Genomic DNA, 23,012 nt, shown 5'->3' on the forward strand with positions numbered 1-23,012 from the left:
GGGATGTGGGTTATGTGTGTGGGTTCCTTACAGCTTCTATCTGGACCCTGCATCTTCCTAGGTAAGACTCCCAGATGACCATGCACCATGAGAATATGCCACTGTTTCCTTTCTAGTTGGGGAGGAAACAAGGAGGACCTTCCCAGAGGGCGAGAGGCCTGTCCCAAGTACGAGTGACAGAGCTGTGGAGATGGCCCATCCTTAGCTGTCAGGACTCAATGTGGTCACGGGGGGGCCCAGATGTGAAACTCAGACACTCATCACCTCAGCAGGTCTGATTCGAAAGCCGCGCCAGCCAACTCCAGCTCTGGGAAAGGCAGCTCCACCCCTGTTCTATGCTCCCGGGAGTGCGGTGGGGGGAACCGAGGTCCCTGCCTGGGAGGCTGGTTGGCTTCCACCGCTCCCAGGGAGCTGGCTTTCCAGCCCAGCGTCGCACTGGCTCAGGCCTGGACAGCTGCTGCCGGTGTGCTGCCCTCACCTCTGGTTCAATGTTTTTTCCATTTGATTCATTTACTCTCATGTCACTTTTCATTTTAATTTGTTGTGTTTATGTATTTAGAAAAGTTGCCTTAAGAAACATTTTGGAAGAAAGGCTGAAAAAATAAGGCCATCATTGTCACTGACATCTCATAAACTGTTAACCCTGAAAAACAAATATATATATATATTTTTTTCCTTGGTTCTGTACTTTTAAAAGCCCCAAACTGTTTTTTAGAAAACACTGATTTTTTTAAAACTGAAATTTGTTTAGCTTTGGCTGTTTCTTATGCCAAGTCTCAAAGAATAATTCACATCTCTAATCATCTATTTTTGAGGCCTTGAGTAGGCAGGGAGTTAATTCCTAACACAACAAATCTCACCAGGGCTTGGGAGTCTCTCTAGATGAGAAGGCAGAGACAAGAGTAGAAGTAGCTGCCCAGAGGGCCCGGCCGGGAGCTCCGTGGCACCTGGACCCCTCAGACCAGCCCTGTTGGTCCCTGCACAAGCCCCTCCACACAGTGCCCCAAGCCGGGGAGTTGCCAGACGAGTGCCCTCCACATGCCAAGCCAATCTCCGTATGAAATAGGACCATGGAAGGCACCAACTTCCATGTGAGGGCAGCTCCCGGCTATCTAATTCAAACACTTCAAGGCCGGCTCCACAGACAGGCCAGATGCTGCCACCTTCCACTCACCATGATGACGGAGACCCCGGTGGTAGTGCTGTTCTGTTTGGGGAGCGCATTATTAAAGTGCTGTTTTAGTTTACCTGTTACCTCAGCTTGCATGTTATTCTCCTGGGAGGCATCATCCTACAGGAAAGAAAAGAATCAAATACAATGCTTTTTCCATCCTCCCGTTTCAGTTGTCTTTTCCTTAAGAGTCTCCCTCCCAGCCCCACCCTCCTGACCTCTTCCTAAATGGGCCCCTCTTAGCCACAGAATTAGGGAAACAATGATCTTTCAAAAATAACTATTGTTATTCAGCAGTCCCAGGCCCTCAGAAAGACCCCACACCATTCCCTTTGCCCCTCAGTACTAGAGTAGGCCCAGGAGAGGGCACAGGTCTCCCGGGACACAAAGCAGGGCACCCTTCAGGCTACTGAGACCCGCAACCAACGCACACGATTTAGTATGATCCCTCCCATGGAAGCATCAAAGTTAATTGTTTTTCACTTTAATCAAGAATTCATTTAGTTGTTAGTCTTTATTGCTTATAATAAACAAAAAAAAAAATGTGGCATCTTAGCTACTTGGTCCAAGAGCCACATCATTTAGCCCAAGAGAGCAGCGAGCAGGGTCCAGAGAGACTGCACCCGGATGGCGAGTGGGTGGGGCAGTGGAGGTGCACAGGGAGCTCCTGAACCCGAGTCAACAAAGCCCTGGGCTAACTAAACTAACTTCACTCTCCTGGAGTCTCCCAGCAATGAGGGAAATGGATGGGAGAAATGTAATTCCCACAGTCCCCATTTATTGGATTGTGTTTCCCTCCCAGAGACCACCTGAGCCTCTGGGAGGGAACTCTAGTCAATATCACGTGTCTCCACCCAGCTCTGAAGGGACCATGTCTCAGCCTCCCCATCAACAGCAGGAGGTCTCCTGAAAGCACGTGCCCTGAAGGCAGAGAGACCAGAGTCTGAAACTGGCTCATCTCCAGGGCAAACCCTGGAAACTCTCAAACCCTGGAACCACAGAAGAGAGAGAAAAGCCTCCTAAAAGAGCACTGTGGCCAATTCCATTTTGCAGATAAGGAAACTGGGGCCAAGAAAGGGACAGTGACTTGCCCAGGTGACTCGCGGGGCAGGGTCTCAGACTGGGACCCTGGTGCCAACTGCTTTCTTGGGGAGCCATCTTCATGCTACTTGCTCAATGGGAAAGACAGACATTCTATCTACCATGGAGCTTGGATGCATAACGTTTGCATGTGTAAACATCACAGTGAGGAACCGTGCTGTTGGCCACAGAGCACAGTGATGCCCATTCCCTGGGAATGTGGGTACTTACTGACACCCAGGGGTGACTCAGGATTTGTCCCGCGGTACACCGAGCTTCAACATTTACCTGAAGCATTTGACTGATTAATTCCTACAAATAAATAAACAAGTAAGACCACAGAGAAGGAGATAATTCAGTATCACGAAAGAAGATAATTCCAGCATAAATATAGAAATCTGAGTTTGTAGCAAGCACTTCAGAGAAGAGCCAGCACAGCTGTTAGCTGATTCAAACTTAAACGTGATTACACCTACTCTCCTAGCGCCTTATAAGCTGTGCAAAAGAAGAGATGGTCTCTCCTGGGTCCACATGAAACTAAGATGTTCCCACCTAAGAGTTCTGGTCATAGTTATTATTCCACAGTCTAAAACTGCAGTATTTCTCCTTTTGGCAATTCAGTGTGTTCTGCAGTTCATCCCTGTATCCCGATGGGTGCCCAATACATATTTCTCGAGTAAATGAAATAATGGATGTTGAGAGCTTAGAGGAGCACAAGAGGACGGAGGGAAACCGGAAAGACGGCCAGTCCAACTTTAAGAATTTTGCCAAGAACTTCAGAGACCATACCATAGGATGAACTTAAAAGAACAACCACACAATAAAAGCCAAAGAGCTTTCTGCAATGCAATACCAAAGTAGCTACAGCCCTGTGGAATGGGTGAGGACCCCACAACGTAATACAACCCACAGAAACAGGCCTGGAGGGTACCTTGGCAGAGTCCGTGATGTTATCCCAGTAGGGGGCCGGAAACTCCAGCTTCCCAGCCAAGATCTGGTCGAAGAGATCTTCCTGGAGATTGTTCTCGCTAAGCCAGTGACAAAGAAATGGAAGAAAAGTCAAAGTCACCGTAGAGTTTTTCAACAAAACGCCCACGGGAAGAGTGGGGAAAGGAGTCCAGTCTCTGGCTTTGACTTGGGCATTCCATATCTCAATTATGTATCTCAATTCCATTTGTAATGACAGAACTTTTCCTTTTAGACAATGAGCCAAAGAACATTTCCATAGGCTGAGGAATTAAAGAGACAGAGACAACGACTCAAACATTTGCTTAATGAACGCAGAGTTTCAGTTTGGGAAGATGGAAACGTTCGGGAAAGGGACGGTGGTGATTCTTGCACACAATGTGAATGTATTTAGTGGTACTGAACTGTACACTTAAAAATGGTGAGAATGATTGATTTTGTTATATATATTTACCACACACACAAACACACACTCAAGAAAATATTGGAATCCACAAATAATGGAAATCCTCATTTCAGGAAAAAAAAAAAAAAAATCAGCATCTGCCCTCAAAACTATCATGGCAACAAGAAAGGAAAGGCAGAAAATCTGAGTCCGATCTCCTTTCCCTTCTTCTTTCCACTTTAATAGCCAAAGGTCAGTGGAACAGCCAACATATGAAAAAGTTATAAGGAGTTCAGGATCTGGATAAAACATTCATGAAATAATCAGTTCGCTGTTGGAAACTGACTTTAAGCTCAGTCTGAGAGGAAGGGCCAACCCAAGACACCAGGCAGAATGGCACAGGCTGAGGCAAACCCATGCCAGTGGCTCACAGGGGCATCCCTCCCACCTGCGCCTGACCGTCCCACCCTCGGAGGCGCACTCACACAGTCAGTGCCTGATGAATACAGGCTGACCTGACTTCTCCTGAATGTCATGAAAATGTGGAAACACCACTGGGAAAGATGTCCCTAACCTCCCAAATAACTTAACCTCCAGAGCCCCCTCACTTGGTGGGTGCATCGATGGCTAGAGTGAGGAACAGCATCATTAGCTTTCCAGGCCATTACAAGGCCCCATGAGAAAGCTCAGAATGGCCTGTTGGAGTCAACATCAAAATCCAGAAGTGCAAGTTAAGTATTACCCGGCAAGTGTGCAAACATTTCTTGGAATTTCTTCACCCAGCCTTTGGGGTTTTGCTACCAACCCCATCAAAGGGGAACAAGGGCAAGCGTGGTGTCCTGAGAAACAGACCATTCAGCACAGTGTCTAGACACAAATTCTAGGGCTGTTGTGATGACACGGTTCCCTCCTTCCTGTTCTATTACAAAGAGTAGAGTTGGCTGGGTGTGGTGGCTCATGCCTGTAATCCCAACACTCTGGGAGGCCGAGGTGGGTGGATTACCTGAGTTCAGGAGTTTGAGACCAGCCTGACCAACATGGTGAAACCCTGTCTCTACTAAAAATTAAAAAAAAAAACAAAAATCAGCCAAGCATGGTGGTACACACCTGTAATCCCAGCTACTCCGGAGGCTGGGGCAGGAGAATCCCTTGAACCTAGGGGGCGGAGGCTGCAGTGAGCTGAGATCGCACCACTGCACTCCAGCCTGGGTGACAGAGCAAGACTCTGTCTCAAACAGAACAAAACAAACAAACAAACAAAAAAACAACAAACAAACAAAAAAGAGTCAAGTTTCTGAGCTTTGTAAATATTCATGACATTTAAGAGCAAGCCCAGCTGAATGGACACCCATTGGTCCATGGAGTTTGGTGAAGAGGCACACTGAGGAGCAAAAGTCAGGACAGATAACTGGGCCAGGCAAGAGAAAGAGATTCCCACCACTGTCCCAAAGAGCGATTTCCTATGAATGCCCACAAGTTTCTTAGTGTCAGCATGTTTTCTTTCCTTTTCACTGTTATTTCCCTGCTGAGTGAGCTCAGCTTACTGCTCCTTCAAAGTGAGTACAGAATACATCTAAGATTATTAGATTTAGTGGAAAACTTCAGAAAACCAGAGGGCTCCAACATATGATGTTAGAAAAAGATATTAAAAATGAGCTATTTCCACAATCGTTCTTTTTAGTCATCCTTACCTATTATTCCACTCACCTCTCCCTTATTTTTTTCTAGAATCTCAAATATCTTATATTTTGTTAATCCATATAGCTTTTGTTAATAAATAGCTAAAAAGCTGGAAGTGTGTGCGCAGCAGTCATTTATAGCAGCTGGTTCTTGGCAAAATACCCTGAGTCAACAAACAAAACCATAGGGTGTCTCAGCAATGAGAATGAGACCCCGAAGTATCCACTGTGAGTTGCAAGAGCTTTGACAGTTGGGGCCTGCCCTGCACTAGAAAAACAGAAAGTTAATTTATCTTTCTTAGCAGTCATGTAAGAAAAACTGTTCTGATTAAATCCACACTGGATTTGGTATCACACTGATACTCCGCAATGTGGCTGAGATCCTTCAGGGCACTTTTAAATTCTAAAACAATATAGCCTTTGGACCAAGGTGCTGTTAAGTCTAAAAATGTCCATTAAGAAAAACTTGAAAAACAACAAAAGAGTTTGTGCACACGCTCTCTTTTCAACGACAAAGCATTAAAATTCAGAAAAGGTAAACCTGAAAATGTTGTAAGCTATTTCCCAAATGATGTTCAAACGTTCCACTCAGAGCATTTTGCGCGTGTTTTAAGAGAAACAAAAACTTCAGTATAGTCATACAAATGATACTTTTTGTCAGTGACCCTAAGAGCAGACTTGCTTAGGCAACAACTAAAATTTTGGGTGCCTCTGAAAAACCAATCTCCTTCTCGGTAATGATGAATCTGATGTTGAAAAAGACTAGAGGGAGATGGTCCAGGCGCAGTGGCTCACACCTATAATCTCAACACTTTGACAGGCTGTGGTGGGAGGACTGCCTGAGGCTAGGAGTTCAAGACTAGCCTGGGCAACACTGCAATGTGGTCTCAGCTACACAGGAGGCTGAGGGAGGAGGACTGCTTGAGCCAGGAGTTGGAGACTGCAGTGAGCTATGATCATACTACACTCCAGCTTGGTCAACAGAGAACTTGTCTTTTAAAAAATAAATTAAAAAGGTTAAAAAATAAAATTCACAGACTGGGCAACAAAGTGAGACCCTATCTCTACAAAAAAAAAAAAAAAAGCTGGGCATGGTGGTGTGTGCTTGTAGTGCCAGCTACTTGGGAGGCTGAGGTGGGAGGATTCCTTGAGCCTGGAGTAGGCTGTGATCACACCACTGCACTCCAGCCTGGGTGACAGAGCAAGATCCTGTCTATAAAAAAGAAAAGAAAAAAAAAAAAGACTAGAGAAAGAACGAAAGATGCTACAGTCAGAGAAGCTAAAACTGTAAATTCCAAATAACAATTTTAGTTTAAATGCTTTGGGTTAAAGTTGTCTTTTGTATAAAACAAAGAGATTATTTTGAAATATTTGAAAGACTTTTAAGTACAAATGTAGACAATCTATTTTATACCAAATTTATTTACCATATACCATTTCGGTAATTTATGACATACATTTCTGTATTATGGTAGGTTATAAAATCTACCCAGAATGTTGCTGTATGCCATGAAGACACTTTAGTAACACGTTTTTAACATTACAGATTCTCTTTCATCACAATATGATATAAAAGAGGGAAAGCATTGTCTTAATTTTTAAAAGCTACCTGGAGGTCTATGGCCTGCTTCTGAAGGCAGCACATAAGGGCAGCAGCCTTCAGAACGTAGCTTTACTGCTTTTGATTAACCAAACTTATCTCTAGACCCCACAAAAAAGCTGCTTCCCATTCAGTATCAATCCATGATAAATACATCCTGTTCAATTTGAGTCTCACTTTTGTTAAAAAGTAAAAAGCAGTGAAAAGAAAAAATTCTCAGGCTGCACCAGCAACTGGAAACACTAGAGGGAGTTGTGAGCACACAGTCCTCAAACTCATCCCCCAAGACCCTTTCCCAGCTGATCCCAGCTTGGGTTAGCCAGGGAAGGGAACTCCGCTGTAATTGGTCCAGGATCACCTGTCATCAAGATGCATTCCCCTTCTTCACTTGACCAACTCCCGAAACATGACATCACTGAGACCAGCCAAGGCCTGGTGTGACTGTAAAAATGGCCACGAATTATTCCCTTCCCACTATGTACTTAGCTCATTTTCTCCCACATTTACTCTGGGTTTGACTTGATTTGCTTAATGGCACACCAAGTGTGAGGTGAGCAGAGACTGAGGAAGTGCTCGGGGAGTAGAACTTGCCCTGTTTCTGGCTGCTGGGGAATCCTGCATCCACTCTCATGGAAGCCCAGGACAGTGCTTGCATGATGAAAGCACAGGGCCAAGTCATCTCTCTTGTCCCAGTGGACACTGAGCCACCTACCAGGCATGCAAGTGGGGCCATCCTAGACCATCAAGCCCCCACTGAGCCAGCCAGCTCAGAAGATTCACTCAACTGATCCATGCAATTGTTTCATACTCCTAACTTCAGGGGTAGTTTGTTACTCAGCAAAAGCTAACTGAAATGTGCAGTAATTCTACAGTCTGTGTAACCCATCTAGTCAACGACTTTGGTGGAAGACCATGATGTTGACGGCCAGATGAAAATATCTTTCCACCTATAAAAACTCCACTAATACCACAAAGGTCTCACTCAAATGCTACATCTTTCATTAATGCTACATCCTTGTGATATCCCTGAACTAAGCACTCCCTCATGCTCTGCTTATTCTCTTTGATCAATAAGTCTTGTGAGGTGTGTCTTTATCTATAGCATAAGGCTTTCAAAAGTAGAGACTAACATCTGTCAGTCTTATGTTTACCGCACTGCCAATTAGAAAATTGTTCAACTCAATGGAAAAACTGAGAATGTTAAAAAGATAATCCTTTCAACTTTTCTGTATGTTCGAAAGTTTTCATAATAAAATGTTGGAGGGAAAAGAAGATAAAACCATTTTTCACTTACTGACCCAGAACAACACTATAAACACCATGCCATAGACTAAATGTTCATGTCTCCCCAGAATTCCCATGCTGAAAGCTACTCCCCACTGTGATGGTGGTAGGACATGGGACCTTTGGGCAGCCATGCTATTGTTAAGGGTGGAGCTCTCATGAATAGGATTAGTGCCCTTACAAAAGACCCCAGAGACTCCCTTGTCCTTTCCACCGTATGTGGTTAGGGTGATGAGACGGCTCTCTATGAACCAGGAAGTGGGCCCTGAGCAGTCACCAAATCTGTAGTACCTTGATCTTGGAATTCTCAACCTCCAGAACTGGAAGGATGAATTTTCTGGTATTTACAAGCCACACTATGAACAGTATTTTGTCATGGCTAGTCAAATAAACTAAGAGAAACCACGACCTCAGGTTTTGTTCCCCACTGTATTCCTAGCACTTAAAATCATGCCTGGTACACAGTAGCTACTCATTAGAGAGTTACAAAATGAACAAAGGAAGAGATTAAAGTTAAAAGAGGTCAAGAAAACTCAGAAGAAAACAGAACATGCACAGTTAGATGAACTTCTGCTTCAGAGTAACTCATTTGCTCCAGAGGGGAAGATGAAACTCATCAAAAGAGCTGTGGCTGAAGCCCCTCACTCATCCCCTGCGCAAAGACTGCCGGGCCAAAGAGTGTGCTCCGTGCCCGGCTCACACACCCTGACCATTTTCAGGGGCCATCTCTGCTCCCACCAGGTGAAGCAAATGGTTACCAAGACTCAGTCAGTCTGTGTATTCCCAGGCCTATTTATACTACAAGTGTTTGTAATTCTATTCTTAATTAAATGTCATGTGAACCAATAAAATGAATTTTAAGAAGAAACAGATCCTGTTTCTATGAGAACAAAGTTGAATGCTTTAGAAAGATATAAAAATTGCTCTCAATTATAATTGAGTGTGTGAGATCACTACGAAGAACTGGAAGACAACACACCTGGAAGGATTCGGACTGCTTCACAAGGCTCTTTAAATTTTGCTGTCATTTGAAAAAATGGAGAAATTGGACATGGCAGACATCGTATTATGGGTTTATTTTTATGAAAGAATGAACACTGAAAACTCAGAGGACCAACCAAACACAAAGCAAAGGCCTTCACCTCACATCTAAAGTATGCTAATGAGAATACACATTAATAGGCTGTAAATTAAAAAGTGAAAGGTTTTTAATGTAATTTTTAACTGGCATTTTTAGTGACCAAACAGTCCTGACTGCCAGGAGCAAAGTGTCTGCTTCTGGACCCAAGGGAGAGTATTTGCAATTCAAATACAGTCGCCCAAAAGACCGCCTACCTTCGGAATGGTGGGAATCCACAGAGAAGTATGTATGTGATCACGCCAGCTGCCCAAATGTCCACCTTCAGGCCATAGCTAGGAAAACAAAGTGGGTGAGGGGGAGAGAAATGATGACTCCCAAGAACCTTCCATGGTACTGGAGTATTGCCTTTAATTGTTGGGAAAAGGATTACTTTGGTGTTATTCATTTCATTTCACATAGAGATGAATGAATCACCCTTTAGAAAAAGGCATCTGTTTCTGCCAACCTAACCACAGTCTTGCTGACTACTACCATATTCTCAAGAGAGGCCTTGGGACACAAGTCCAGGCCAGGGCTCTGACCAGGTAAGCATAAAGTCTGCTTCCTGAGGTCAAAATCATGGTGCAGGCAACAGACTCTCTCTTCTTTCCATTTTCCACCTTCACAGGAGGCACTGTATACACAAGCAGCAGCCGCAACAAAACACCTTTCTCACCAACTGTATACACAAGCAGCAGCCGCAACAAAACAGACCTTTCTCACCAACTGTATACAGAAGCAGCAATAGCAACAAAAACAGACCTTTCTCACCAAAGTTAAAGGACTAACCAGGGCCACCAGAAGTCTTACCCAGTTTCAGCAATGATTTCTGGAGCCACATAAGTGGGTGTGCCACAGACTGTGTATAAAGGGCCTTCTACCACAGTAGCAAGCCCAAAGTCTCCCAGTTTCAAAGACTTGGTTCCATCGGGATATTCACACACCTGAAACAGAAATCAACCAACCATCAGAAGGTTTCTTCTCCTCAACAAGTGCAAGAGGGCTCTTGGAATGAGGCAGAAAGGACACAAATACATTTACTGTTAAACTCCAATGAAATCTCTCCTTGTGATTCTTTTTTTGAAGACAGGGTCTCACTTTGTTGCCCAGGCTGGAGTGCAGTGGCATGACCACAGCTCACTGCAGCCACAACCTCTGGGCTCAAGTAATCCTTCCCCCACCGAACTCCCGCCAAGTAGCTGGAACTACAGGTACATGCCACCACACCAGGCTCATTTCTATTTTTTGTAGAGACAAAATTTTGTAGAGACAAGCTTATATTGCCTAAGCTGGTCTTGAACTCCTGGGGTCACGAGATCTGCCCACCTCAGCCTCCCAAAGTGCTGGGAATACAGACGTGAGCGACCATGTCCGACCCCTCCTTGTGATTCTAACACCATTGATTTATCTTTGTTGCTTTAAAGCGCTTTTTCTCTTCAGAGATTTTGTACGATTGTGTGAAATTTGGAAAAAATATTTTCCACTTTTGCAGAAAGTTCCTTACCTAGAAGTACAATGAACACACGTGCTTGCTTACACAGTAGTTAGGGTGTAGGCGGGTGTGTACCTGATGGGCATGAGAGAGGCCTCTAATCCTGGAGGTAGAAACTGACCTTTATTTAGCATTTACTGTGTGTGACATACTTGAGAGCCCAAGAAATGGTGTATTAAGAGTCCACCAAAGCACTTGGTGACCTCCACGGGACTAGCATGTTTAATTCAGAAAATAAAATTGGGGGCAGCGATGGGGTCCTTGTTGTCCAGACACTCAATGATGAAATATAAATATCAGATAGGGGAAAACCTTAGAAGTTTAGAAAGAAAATGACCTTTGGGATCAGGCAGCCTGAACTTCCATAACAAGTCCACACATCTGGTTGTGTGACTTCTGAAAGTCACATAAGCTCTCTGAGCACATTCCCTCATCTAGGAAGTGCGATAATGCCAGTACCTCCCTTGTGAAGTTGGTGTGAAGGTGAAATGAGACAAAGCTCAGAACAGGGCTCAATAAATGCTCCTTCCTTGTGGGTAATGATAAAGGCGAAAAAATAAAAGTAAAAAAATTAAAAATGTTCTTTCCATTTCCTGGAAGGACTGGCTGATTAGATAATTATCACATTGGAAAAGGTTTAAAAATGCTGGTGGAGATGTGACTGTTTATGCTTAAAGAACCTTTCTAGAAAGCATTTCAGCAATATATAGCAAATTTCTTTATATCAATTATAACCTTTGACCCAAAAGTCTACTTCTCAAAACCTACTCTAGGGGAATACAGATGGACCCAAGGATGCTAATCTCAGAATTTGTCTATGACTTTTAAAAACTAAAGGCAACATAAATGGGTAACAGGGCAATGACTAATTATGATACATTACCATAATAAAATATTACATACTTTCTAATAAGTATTTTTCAAATATATTAATCATATGGGAAACAGTCACTATTACACAGAGTTAAAAAAGGCACAATTATATATAAAATACTCAAAAATGTTAACAAGTTTATCTCTAAGCAGTAGCATGAAGGATTAAATTAATTTTCTTTATACTTTTCAGTGGTTTCTAAAATGTTTACAATGAACATGTGTTGGTTTCATAATAATTTCATATATAAGCAAAATTATGGGATAAATATAACTTTAGAAAGTTCCATTCTAAGTGGATAGTTTTGGAAGCAAACAAGTGCATATGACAGCATAATTCAGGTTTCACCATGCAATCCTGAACCTGAGTGTACAGTCTGTCTGTCTCTTGGATGTCCATTTTGAAAACATGGAATTTCAGAGAATAAACTGCTGCAGAGACCTAGTCTAGTCTATACTCATTGTAATGCCTGTTTCTATTTTTCTATTTTAAGCATATTTAGTTTGCTTTGTCTCACATTTTGCTGAACCAGATATTTATCTCAACTACTATTAGCTGTAGAAGGAGAAAAATTTAGAAAATGATGTTTTTTCAAGATAAGCATGTTAGCAACATCATCCATTAGTCTGCTACTTAATGAGGGGGAGTGATTTAAATAGTCATCAGTAAAAAGCATGGAGAACCACAAGGCTCCCCCAGGCCGTAATTCCCCAAGTTTTAAAGGCATTTTAAAAAGGACAGCGGTGAAATACCTCCCTTACCTGTGATGTCCTTATCCATTTAATAAGAATATGTTTCACCTTTACTATCTGAATAACGTTTTCCAGTCTTATATACTGAATACACATCCCTAACACATATCTTTGACTTTAAAGTTCACAGGAGTAATGATGAAGATTTTGAGTTCCTCATAGATATTTACAACTCTGAGTCAGCCCACAAGTCAGCAGAAACATTTCCAAAGATATGAATGATTCAGCCTAAAGTAATGGATTCCAGATTCTTAGTCACGTCACAGTCTTAGGAAAACTTTCCACCCATTATGTTTAATGTAAACATTAGCAAGAACAATCTGATATAATTATAGTTAGAATTTATAATGCTTTTACCAAAACCCAGACTTTGGAAAGAAATTTCCTAAGTAATTACAGTGATAAGAATGTTATAAGCACAATTTCCTAACTGTCTGTATCATGAGAGTTAAAACAAAAAGTTTTATAAATGTCACTGTTATTTTGTTTTTACAACTTAAAAACATACTCTTTAGGTACAATTTTTGAAAAATAGTGTTTATTTTAAAGACTCCATTTAGTGATGCCTAGGGATATTCAAAGGTTGCTGACAGATACTCAGAAGTCCCAGAAGTCCTGTTTTTCACATCCTCTATAAAGAATTCAGTCAGACGCAGGAGCATAAATAGAAAGGGACTGAACAGTCTATAACTGCTGAATTATGTCTGTGCAAGTGATATTCCTTGGCTAAACATCAAAAAGGAAGTGTCATTAGGGGCAGACAAGCCTGAAATCGTATTTTATCTGATTCATCTCTCTTCAATGCTAGACACAGAAGCAAATATGTCTTAATATGAATACATTTCAGATCTTAGTGGGAGATTGTCTTCAAAGCAGGAAGAAATTATACATATATATCTCTCTAGATAGATACAGAGACATATACAGCATTGCTTTAAAAACAATTGCTTTTAATAAAGAGGTGACTAGATGAACAGGGACTCCAAAGGCTCTCTGGCAGAGTTCAGGTCTCCCCAGAAACTGACATTCTCGAGGACTTTGGAGATTTCAAAATTCTTCCAAACATTATGTCACTGGTCTTCTTGAGCCACCCCACTGGGCAATGAGGAAGAGAACTGTTACCTCCATTTTACGAATGAGGAGACTGAGGCGCACAGCACTCAGGTTACTAGTCATATGGCCAGGCAGGGGCTCCAGCCAGGACCATTATTCGTTCCACAGCACCATTCTGCAAGATTCGGTATCTGAAAAATAACTGGATAGGCCTGCCAGAACCCTGACTATAGCCTGCACTTCCTTACAGATTTTGAGTGAATTTAAAGAATAACAACGGTGAGAACTCCAGCCCTGCAGTGTTCAAACACCCCACCACAAGCTGTGAGATGCTTCTGTCAAAAGTTGCTCTCAGAATGCAAAAATAAAAAATGCGAGGAATGCAGATCCCACATACAAAATGAACACTGCATGTTCTCTAAATAAAATGTCAACTTCATGATTTAGAAGGACTTCAAATATGAGAAACCAACCCTCTTCTCTTCTCTCCCCTATCCCCAGAACTCCTGGACAACCTGAATTTATCACTGGTCTCTCATAGTTAACTCTGACACGGCACCACCAGGCTGTAACTCACAGCATTAACGGCCACCCCTGTGCTCCCTGACACAGCTACCAATACATCTCCACTGGCAGGGTTTTAAATTATGATGCTGCTTACTGGAGAGGGGGATGCAAATCAGATGTCTGAATGCTCTGGTGTTTAAAAACTGAATTAGTTCTTAGAGCAAGAAGAGGCCGACAGTCACTCTGGGTATTTACTTTTAGTATCTCAGTGGCACCCTCTCCTCCCAGGCCAATACCAACCTGCTGACTAAATCTAGAAACTGCCGAGTGATCTAGTTAGGTTTTCGATGGCAAACACATTTTACTGAGATATATGAGGCTAAGGTTGTTTCTGAAGGCTCGACAGAGCCTTTCTACATCACACATTCGCCTCTTCCAGGTCAGTTTTATCCTCTTCTTCCTTCTCCTCCCTTTCTAGGCTAACACAAGGGGGCTGCTATAGGTTTGGGAAGGGGTGGACGCTCATCTAGGCCAGGTGAGACTCAATGAGGAGTGTGACTCTGATTTCCTGATTGCATTCCAAGACTCACGACGTTGGAGACATCAATCCCCATTACATGATTCACTCTTTTAAATTTTTTAAATTTTAGCCAATTCTCCTGAAGAAGTGAAAAACCTTATCCACCCTTGATGTGTGACAAGAAAAAAGGAGCCGGTGTCAGATTCTCTCTATATATTAAGAAACTCTGAGTGGAAAAGAGAAGAAACAGGAGGTGAGAGTGAGATCTGTGAGCTGGGAAATGGACACTCCCTGATTTACAGGGAAGTTCACAAGCACCTCAGTCACCTTTGCTGGGCCTTAAATCAGGGCTGCTGGACAGACTGGCTCCAGGGGTTCCTTGGGAACCTGTGGCTCCCATATTTTCAGAGAATGCAGTAACTGGAGCCAGTGGGGCAAGGCAGGTTGTAGAGAACAGGAAGCAGTCAAGGGGGTAACCTTATGAATGCCCCAGTGTTTGTGTCTGGGCACACCTGGAGAAGCCCCGTGCCTTTGTTTGCGAAGCCTGGGCCAAACTCAGTTCTACAGTGGAGGAGCCTGGCATACTGCAAGGTCCCAGCGGGCGAGAAGCCTGTTTTGAGGAGAGAACGCTATATCCTTACTTTGCTCCTGAGGCTCAGTTTACAGCTCTGTCTCCTCCATTCCTTGTTAGAGTTCATAAAACCAAGTCCATAATCCCCCCTGCCCCTTTTATTTTTTAACACAGAGCAGGGATATTTCTTTTCCTAATAAGAACATATAGAAATGAAATATAATTCCCTCAAGGCAGAAGACAGTAAGATAAAATTTCACATACTTTTAAACGGACACTCAGAAATCATCAAATGATATTACCAAAAAGAAAAGACACAGACTCTGGATTACATTAGCCAAAAAATAAAAAGTCCCCAAGATGGCTTCAGAAGCTGTGCATCAATGCATACTCCTTTCAACAGTTATTTGTGTGGTGCTCACAGGAGGCTGTAGAGCCTCATGCTCTAGCACCAGCTGCTAGCTGAGTGTCAGTGGTCAGCGAGCAAACACTCTGCTGTCCATTATGTGTTTACGTGGCACTGTCCAAGCCATTGGAGATATAAAGATTATTGAGACATAAACCTTGCCTCCATGGTACTTACAATCCCAAAGAGGCAGACAAGTATATGATAAAGATCACAACACCACAGCAAGTGCAGCAGAAACCCGAGGTGGCTGTGACTGAACTCTGTCTAGAAAGTCTAGGGTGACATTAAAGAAGACTTAACTTTTGCTCAATGTATTACAAGATGAATGGTTTACCACACTGCTGGAAGAGAGGACGTTGCAAATGAGGACTGGTATGGACAGAAGCAATGAAGGGGTAAGGCTGTTGGTAAGTCAAGTCTTAATTAAAAACTGAGGATGGAGGAACCTGTGTTTGGATTAACTCAGATAAGCTTGCCTCCCAAGCAGGAATGAGGATGAGAGCCCTGAAAGGCGGAAATAAAGAAGCCAACTATGTCATGTGTGTCTGTGGGGGGCTGGGAGGAGTGTAAATGTCAAATCACCCAACCAGTTTCTCTAAAATTCTTCTATAACATGGTCACGAGGATTGGCTCCCAACTAGCAAGCTGTGTCTAGTTATCAAGAGTCATCATGAAGGTGAGTTAAATATGGCTTGAAGCTTAGGCCATGTTGGGTTGGATGGATAAGAGTTATTAACAGGACAGGAGGCTGAAAAGGCAACTTGAGATCAGACTATGAAGAACTCTGGATACCATAGTAGAATAAGACTTTTTACTCTGTAGAATAATAGGATAAAAGAGACTTCTAAGAAAAAAAAAAAAATTGGCATCTCTTGGTCTCAGTTTCCATGGCTGTAAAGTGGAGATGAATGGACTAGACTATTTCCAAATTTCTTCCCTGCAAATAAATTAACCCCCATATTCTACTCGTGTCTCCTATGAGCCTCTAATTCTGTCTCAAATTTATTCTTCACAATTTTCTGCCCTATAAAATAGTTTTCCTGCTCACCTTCAAGTCAGTACCATCAATTAAAATATAAACGAAAATGTATTTTCTTCTATCTGGTGACATGCTTTGGCTCTGTGTCCCCATCCAAATCTCATGTTGAATTGTAATTCCCAATGTGGCGGGAGGCACCTCGTGGGAGGTGACTTGATTATGGAAGCGGATGTCCCCTATGCTGTTCTTGTGGTGGTGAGTTCTCATGATGTGATGGTTTAAAAATGTGTGGCACTTTCCTCCTCACTCTCTTTCTCTCCTGCCACCATGTGAAGAAGGTGCTTGCTTCCCCTTTACCTTCCGCCATGATTGTCTCCTGAGGCCCCCCAGTCATACTTCCTGTTAAGCCTGTGGAACTGTGAGTCAATCAAACCTCTTCTTCCTAAATTAATCAGTCTCAGGTAGTTCTTTATAGCAGAGTGAGAATGAAATGATACATCTGGTAAATAGTAAATGCAGAAAAATTCAATAACTCCATTAGTATTTGATGGTCATTGACACGAGTCTTGCTAATTTTCTAAATTTAAAGTCTCATAATGCAGGATTGTTATAGACTGTAAAATGCCATTATTTGCATACGCTCCTTTTAAAGGAAGAGAGGCATTCACTGGAACAGAAAAAGCAGGGATGACATACCAAGAGATTCTCTGGTTTGATGTCTCTGTGCACGATGCTGAGGCCATGGAGATACCTGAGGGCATTGGCTAAGTTGTACACCATGGCGCTGCCATCTCTCTCAGTGTACTTGGTCGACGAAGTAATTGCATCAAAGAGATCTCCACCCTAAAGGATACATAAAAGAACATATCAAAACATCAACAGTGCAATCCTATGAAGGTAAGAAAGATGGCTCATTGGCACAAAGCAGAAAATGACACAAGTGCCACTAAAACTGGTGATTATAAATAATGAAAGTTACGAGGCAGCAATACACTTTTCTGATTAGGTCCTTCAAGGATATTGTAAATTGTAGGACTAGGCACCAAGAAAATCTCTCTATCCTCTTACTTTGACCAATTCCATCACCAGAAAGAGCTCAGTTGCTGTTTCCATCTCCTCGATCAGCATAATGATATTGGGATGTTTCACTCGGCGCAGTATTGACACTTCATTCTCAATCAGGTGTTCCTGTCAAATGAACAGTATAGAGAGAAGATCAGAAATCACAGAACCCTCTGCTCTTTCTCTAAGGCCTAGAGGACAGCAAAACAAACACAGCCTGTGGATCTGATGCCAAAGAAAGCATTGCTCTTGGCACAAAGACAACTAAACCTGACCTTGACCTAATTGTTCCCATAGGGACAGGGTCAGTGTGAACGTATTATTGACATTACCAAAAAGATACAGACTTCTAAACATCCCCCAAAAGGCTCCATGGTGCTTCTATGGCATATTAAGCATACTGCTCTTAATGAAAAGCATCACAAAAAAGCTATGAAAGCTTCAGCATACAGCTCTGTGCTTTGTAATTCTGCCAGAACCGCTTTTTGATTCCAGTATACACTCACAAATAAAGACTAGGCATATAAGAAAACTTGGCATGCTTATAGCGTATAACTTCTGGCATTAAGCATTTTTAGTTTTTAAACTGTTACTAACATGAATTTGAATTTCATGCTGAAATTCATGAAAAAAAGGAACTTTCTTCCTCTATGACTGGATATGAAATCATTCACCAGATGGATGTTCCTTAACATCTTGTATTTCAGAAATCTGAAAACATACAGTACCACGGGGACCACTATTCTCATTTTAGCTCTAATCACTTCTCCTCTGAAAACACTGCCTGATTATCAATCCTGGTGAGTAATGCAGTTGGGATCAGCACTGTAGCAAAATGTTTACTTACAGAATTAACGAATTATTCTTAATATGTCAACCCATGAATCATGAACAATGATTGCTCTGTTTTAAATGAGACATTAAAACCTCTCAACATGTGTACACATGTATTTTTACACATGGATGCATGAAGTTAAGAGCCACCTCATCCTTTTGGACCATAGGTGGAAATAAAAATTATAACAAATGAATAAATAACATGTGGAGAAAAATCTGTTTCAGGCTCCTGCACATGGCAGGTTGTGTTTCTTGAGCACTGAATGCACTGTGCCTGTCCAAGCCGTCACTCAATAAATGTTGGCAAGTGACAGTGCAAATTTACTAAACAGAAGTATGGGAAAGAAAGAAACCAACATTTACTAGGAATCTAGTCACTGTTTGTTAGTAGCTGTGTAAGGTGCTTGTGTTATGTTTGAACACTTTATCCTTGGAAACAGTTACTGGAGGTTGAATGTAAACTAGGTTTCTGACATCCAAGCCCATCTTTCTTATACACACATTATCACCTTCAACAGGGGAAGAATTCAGTAAATGCCAAGATGGAATTATTCAAAATAAAAATTACAGCTGTAAGTGAAAATACTTAATACCTTGAAAAGATAAGAGCATACAGTAGCACCACACTGACTTGGGGGTGAAGAATCATACCAGGGTTTGTGCAAGGAGGAGAATCTACGCTTCTTTTAATGAACAGGGCTAAGAAGTCTTTGACTGGCTCAGGACTCAACAAACGCTTCCAAATCTGAAGAATGGTGTTTCTTAGACCCCAGTAAACCACAGCTGGGAAGCCAAGGACAGGGTCTCCTATCTATCTCCAACCCCACCTGTCTAAGTTACAGAGCAGCAGACGGAGACCCGGTTCCTCCCTTGGGAAGCAGCTGTACAGCCAGACCCCTCGTGGTCGCAAAGACAAAGAAAAGACTTGGCAAACCCTCTCCATTGATTCACATATTTGAAGCTTTTGGGTCATCTGCACCAAGCATATCCTCAATCACACTAAAAAGCAGGGTTAGATACACTTTTGTGAACATCTACAAGTAAGCACATGAATTTATTTCACTCCATGTGAAGCAAAGACAACAGTTGCTACTGTCATTAAATAGGCTTTTTATTTTAAAGCTACACAAATCTATCACTTCAATTCTCCTCCCTGCTCCTCATTTTATCCAAAGTTAGAAGAGTCTATATATTCGCCTCTCCTTGGAGGCTGTGTTTGTGTTGCTAATTTAGTGATATCTGTAAGATAATCCCCTCACCAGTACCCCAATAACCTCTCTCAAGACTACAACTCCTCAAAGTTATTATCTTTTTCAATAAAAGGCACAACAGAAGGTCTTCTGGGATACATTGTGGAACTTCTCCTAAGGGCCACCAGCAGTGTTACCTTTCCAATATCGCAGCAACATTTCCTCCACCATCACTCATTAGCCTCCTGAATTCTACTTGACAATGGCTAGTATTCTAAGCACAGAGTGAATGTTTTTGTTAAAACATGGGCGCTGTTAGCCTTCCTCAACCTCTTACTGTCCCTGTAAAATTGTCTATGAAGGAACAATCCACTTTTGAAACTAACCATCATCAGAAGCAAAATAAAAGTACTGCATAAAAATCCTTACAGACATTATCTATTCCTTGTGCAACCTATATGTAGTCTTTGTTTCTAATATGTAAAAAAATGCTCTAAATTTTCCAAGAGAATATTTCTAAATATAATACGAATATCACTTTTGTCTTGAGCCATATTGAACTTACATTATTCAATCATCTACCATTATTTATGTTAAGTGATTCATGATTCTAACTCCAAATAATTTACATATGAATCATCTCATGGCAGTGTTCCACAGTTCTGTATGAGAGTAAATGACGAAACTGCTAACTTGGCAAAGGACACTGCCTTATCTTTGGACATGGTGATTTTTAACATACAAAGAGAGAGGGATGGGGGGGGCGGTATACCAGGAGACAAAGCAACTCTCTCAAACCAGACTAATCATCTTGTCTCAACCCATTCCAGCCCATAAAGCAGTCCTTTCCTCTGTGTTCTCCACCTCATTGAACAAAACTGCTGTCCCAAGCAGAAACAGGAAATGCACCCTGATTCCTTCTTTCCTCCTCCTCCTTGTGGGTGGATAATATACCCACAGTCACTAATATCTGCCCAGTTACCTCCTTGGTGGCCTCTGAATCCATCCATTCATCCATTCAGTTCTCTCTGTTCCTCTTGCTAATCCCTTACCTCGACTTCTAGGCATTTACACAGGTAGCTTTCTTTTATTTGAGACAGAGTCTCATTCTGTCGCCCAAGCTGGAATGCAGTGGTGTGATCCCAGCTCACTGCAACCTCAACCTCCCAAGCTCAAGCAATCCTCCTGCCTCAGCCTTCTGAGTAGCTGGGACCACAGGTGTGTACCCAGTTAATTATTTTTTGTAGAAATGGGGTCTCGCTATGTTGCCAGGGCTGGTCTCGAACTCCTGGGCTCAAGGAATCCTCCCACGTCAGCCTCCCAAAGTGTTGGGATTATAGGCATGAGCCACCATTCCGGTCATAGTTTTATCTGGAACTTTCTTCATCTACTTCCTGGCAAACTCCTATGTACTTCTCAGGACCAGATCAGATGGCCTCTCCTCTAAGTCACCTCCCCTGCTCACTCACAGCTGGGTCAGGTAGTCCTGTTCTCACAGCCCCATATCACAGCTCTCATCCCACCATCTTTCAACTGTTTGTGTGCTGGTCTCTAACCCTCCGGAACTGAGAGCTTGTGGAGGTTTTGGTTACCTCACTCTTCAGCAACTAGCACAGTTACTAACAAACAGTAGGTACCAAAGTGTTCATGTGAAGGAGTAGATACATCACGCACTGCACTGCCCACATGGCTTCAAAGCTAGTGTCTGTGTTGCTCAGAGCACACTGCTGAGGAAAAAGTGGTGAGAGAGAGAAAATGTACAAATCACCACGTGAGATTTCTGTGGTAAACATACATAACAGACTGAATGATGGATACCCAAAGACATCAAGTCCTAATCGCTGCAACTTGGAAATATTACCTTACTTGGGAAAAGGGTTCTGCAGATGTGATGAAGGGTTCTGCGGTGGAGAGATAACCCTGGATTGTCAGAGGGAGAGGGGTAAATGCCACCACAGATGTTCTCAGAGCAGCACAGGGAAGTTTCACACAGACAGAGGAGAAGGCAGCGTGAAGATGGACGGAGACTGGTGGGATGTGACCACAACCCAAGAATACTGCTAGTCACGGGATGCTCAGAGGCAAGGAACAGATTCCCCCCAAAACCCCCAAATGAAGCAGGGATTTTTTACTTTCAGCCTCCTGAACTGTGAGAAAATATTTTTTGGTTGTTTTAAGCCACCAAGTTTGTGGTAATTTATTCCCACAGCCTGGGGAAACGAATACTTCCAAATATACTTCTGGATTTATGTCCTGCCTGGGCCCATGTAGATGATGGATGCAAAACTGTATACAGCAGGAAGACAAAGAAGGACCACTTCTAAGCACCAGAACAGAAAGCTCAGGGCTTTGTACACTGTGAGAATTCAATAAATATTTATTCAGCATGAAAGAGAATATTAGAACTGGAAGAATTCTTAAATTTATAAATACCCTAGCCTTCTCCAAAGCCTCTATAAATCTGGCCCCAACACAGCTCTTGTCATAATCTCCTACTGAGAAGGGCCCAACATGCTTTCTGTCCTCTGGGCCTTTGCTCAGACTGTTCTGATCACCCGGTAGGCCGCTCTTTGATTGCTGCCTACTGAAACCCTCCCTTCCCACTGTTCCTGCTCCAGCCCAAATGTTTCTTCCCCTGTAGCATCTTCACTGGTCACCTACTTCTCTCCCATGTGCTTCCCCTGAACTCCAACATTCTTTGCAGAACTGGTATTAATATATATATTACCCTATTCTTAGCACAGTGTCTTGCAGACAGAATATGCACCAAAATTTAGGTGACTACATTAATCTAACAATGCCAGTGCATATTAAGAATGAACAAACAGAAGGCAAGAGAAAGCAAGAATGTTTCCCAAGTTCATATTACCTGAAGAAATGAATACATTGAACTCAGAGAGAGAACACAGATCAGCCAATGTACAGGCTGTGTAACCAAACAGCCCAAAATTCCACTCACAGCTCTGTCTCTGTGTGGCCTTTTGAAAGCTATTTAATCTGAGTCTGTTTCCTTATCTGTAACACTGGTGCATCTGTTTTTCAAGTCATTAAAGGTAATGTGCAAAGTTCCTATATATCCAAGCGTGGATAAATAATACATTTTAACAAACAGCAGATATTATTTTCAGCATTATTAATTTTCCGTATACAGCAGGTGGCCAATACCCCAAAATAGTGAGTGAATACTACCCCCTCAAATTAACAAAAATTCTCTATATAATTTTTTTCTAAAAATAAAATATAATGGGAAAAATCAACTTATTTGTAACTAATCGAGTTTTAAAATTATAATTTTATACAGTCTTAATGTGGAAATAGTTGTTTAGATAAGCAAAATGTAAAACTGGAAAAAGTATTTGATCATGCATTATAAAAATAGAATGACATTCAGAGACTAGAAAAAATAAGATCCAAATGTTAGAACTCACTTATCCATTTGCCTCAGCACTTAGTGTACCAGACCAAATTTTCTGCATACAAA

General features: G+C 42.2%; 1 protein-coding gene across 1 annotated transcript in view; it reads right to left on the bottom strand.

The window, feature by feature from the left end:
- DCLK2 (doublecortin-like kinase 2) overlaps positions 1–23,012 on the bottom strand; it is a 182,563-nt gene that overhangs the window by 6,771 nt on the left and 152,780 nt on the right. Inside the window, exons 10-16 of the mRNA XM_011973258.1 lie at positions 17,511–17,630; positions 17,139–17,285; positions 10,096–10,229; positions 9,501–9,578; positions 3,183–3,279; positions 2,483–2,563; positions 1,175–1,291 (exon numbers count right to left, since the gene is read on the bottom strand). Of these exons, the coding sequence (XP_011828648.1) occupies positions 1,175–1,291; positions 2,483–2,563; positions 3,183–3,279; positions 9,501–9,578; positions 10,096–10,229; positions 17,139–17,285; positions 17,511–17,630 (774 nt within the window). The remainder of the gene's footprint in view (positions 1–1,174; positions 1,292–2,482; positions 2,564–3,182; positions 3,280–9,500; positions 9,579–10,095; positions 10,230–17,138; positions 17,286–17,510; positions 17,631–23,012) is intronic.

The sequence above is a fragment of the Mandrillus leucophaeus genome, unplaced genomic scaffold, assembly GCF_000951045.1.
Source record: "Mandrillus leucophaeus isolate KB7577 unplaced genomic scaffold, Mleu.le_1.0 Scaffold136, whole genome shotgun sequence".
NCBI classification, from domain to species: domain Eukaryota; kingdom Metazoa; phylum Chordata; class Mammalia; order Primates; family Cercopithecidae; genus Mandrillus; species Mandrillus leucophaeus.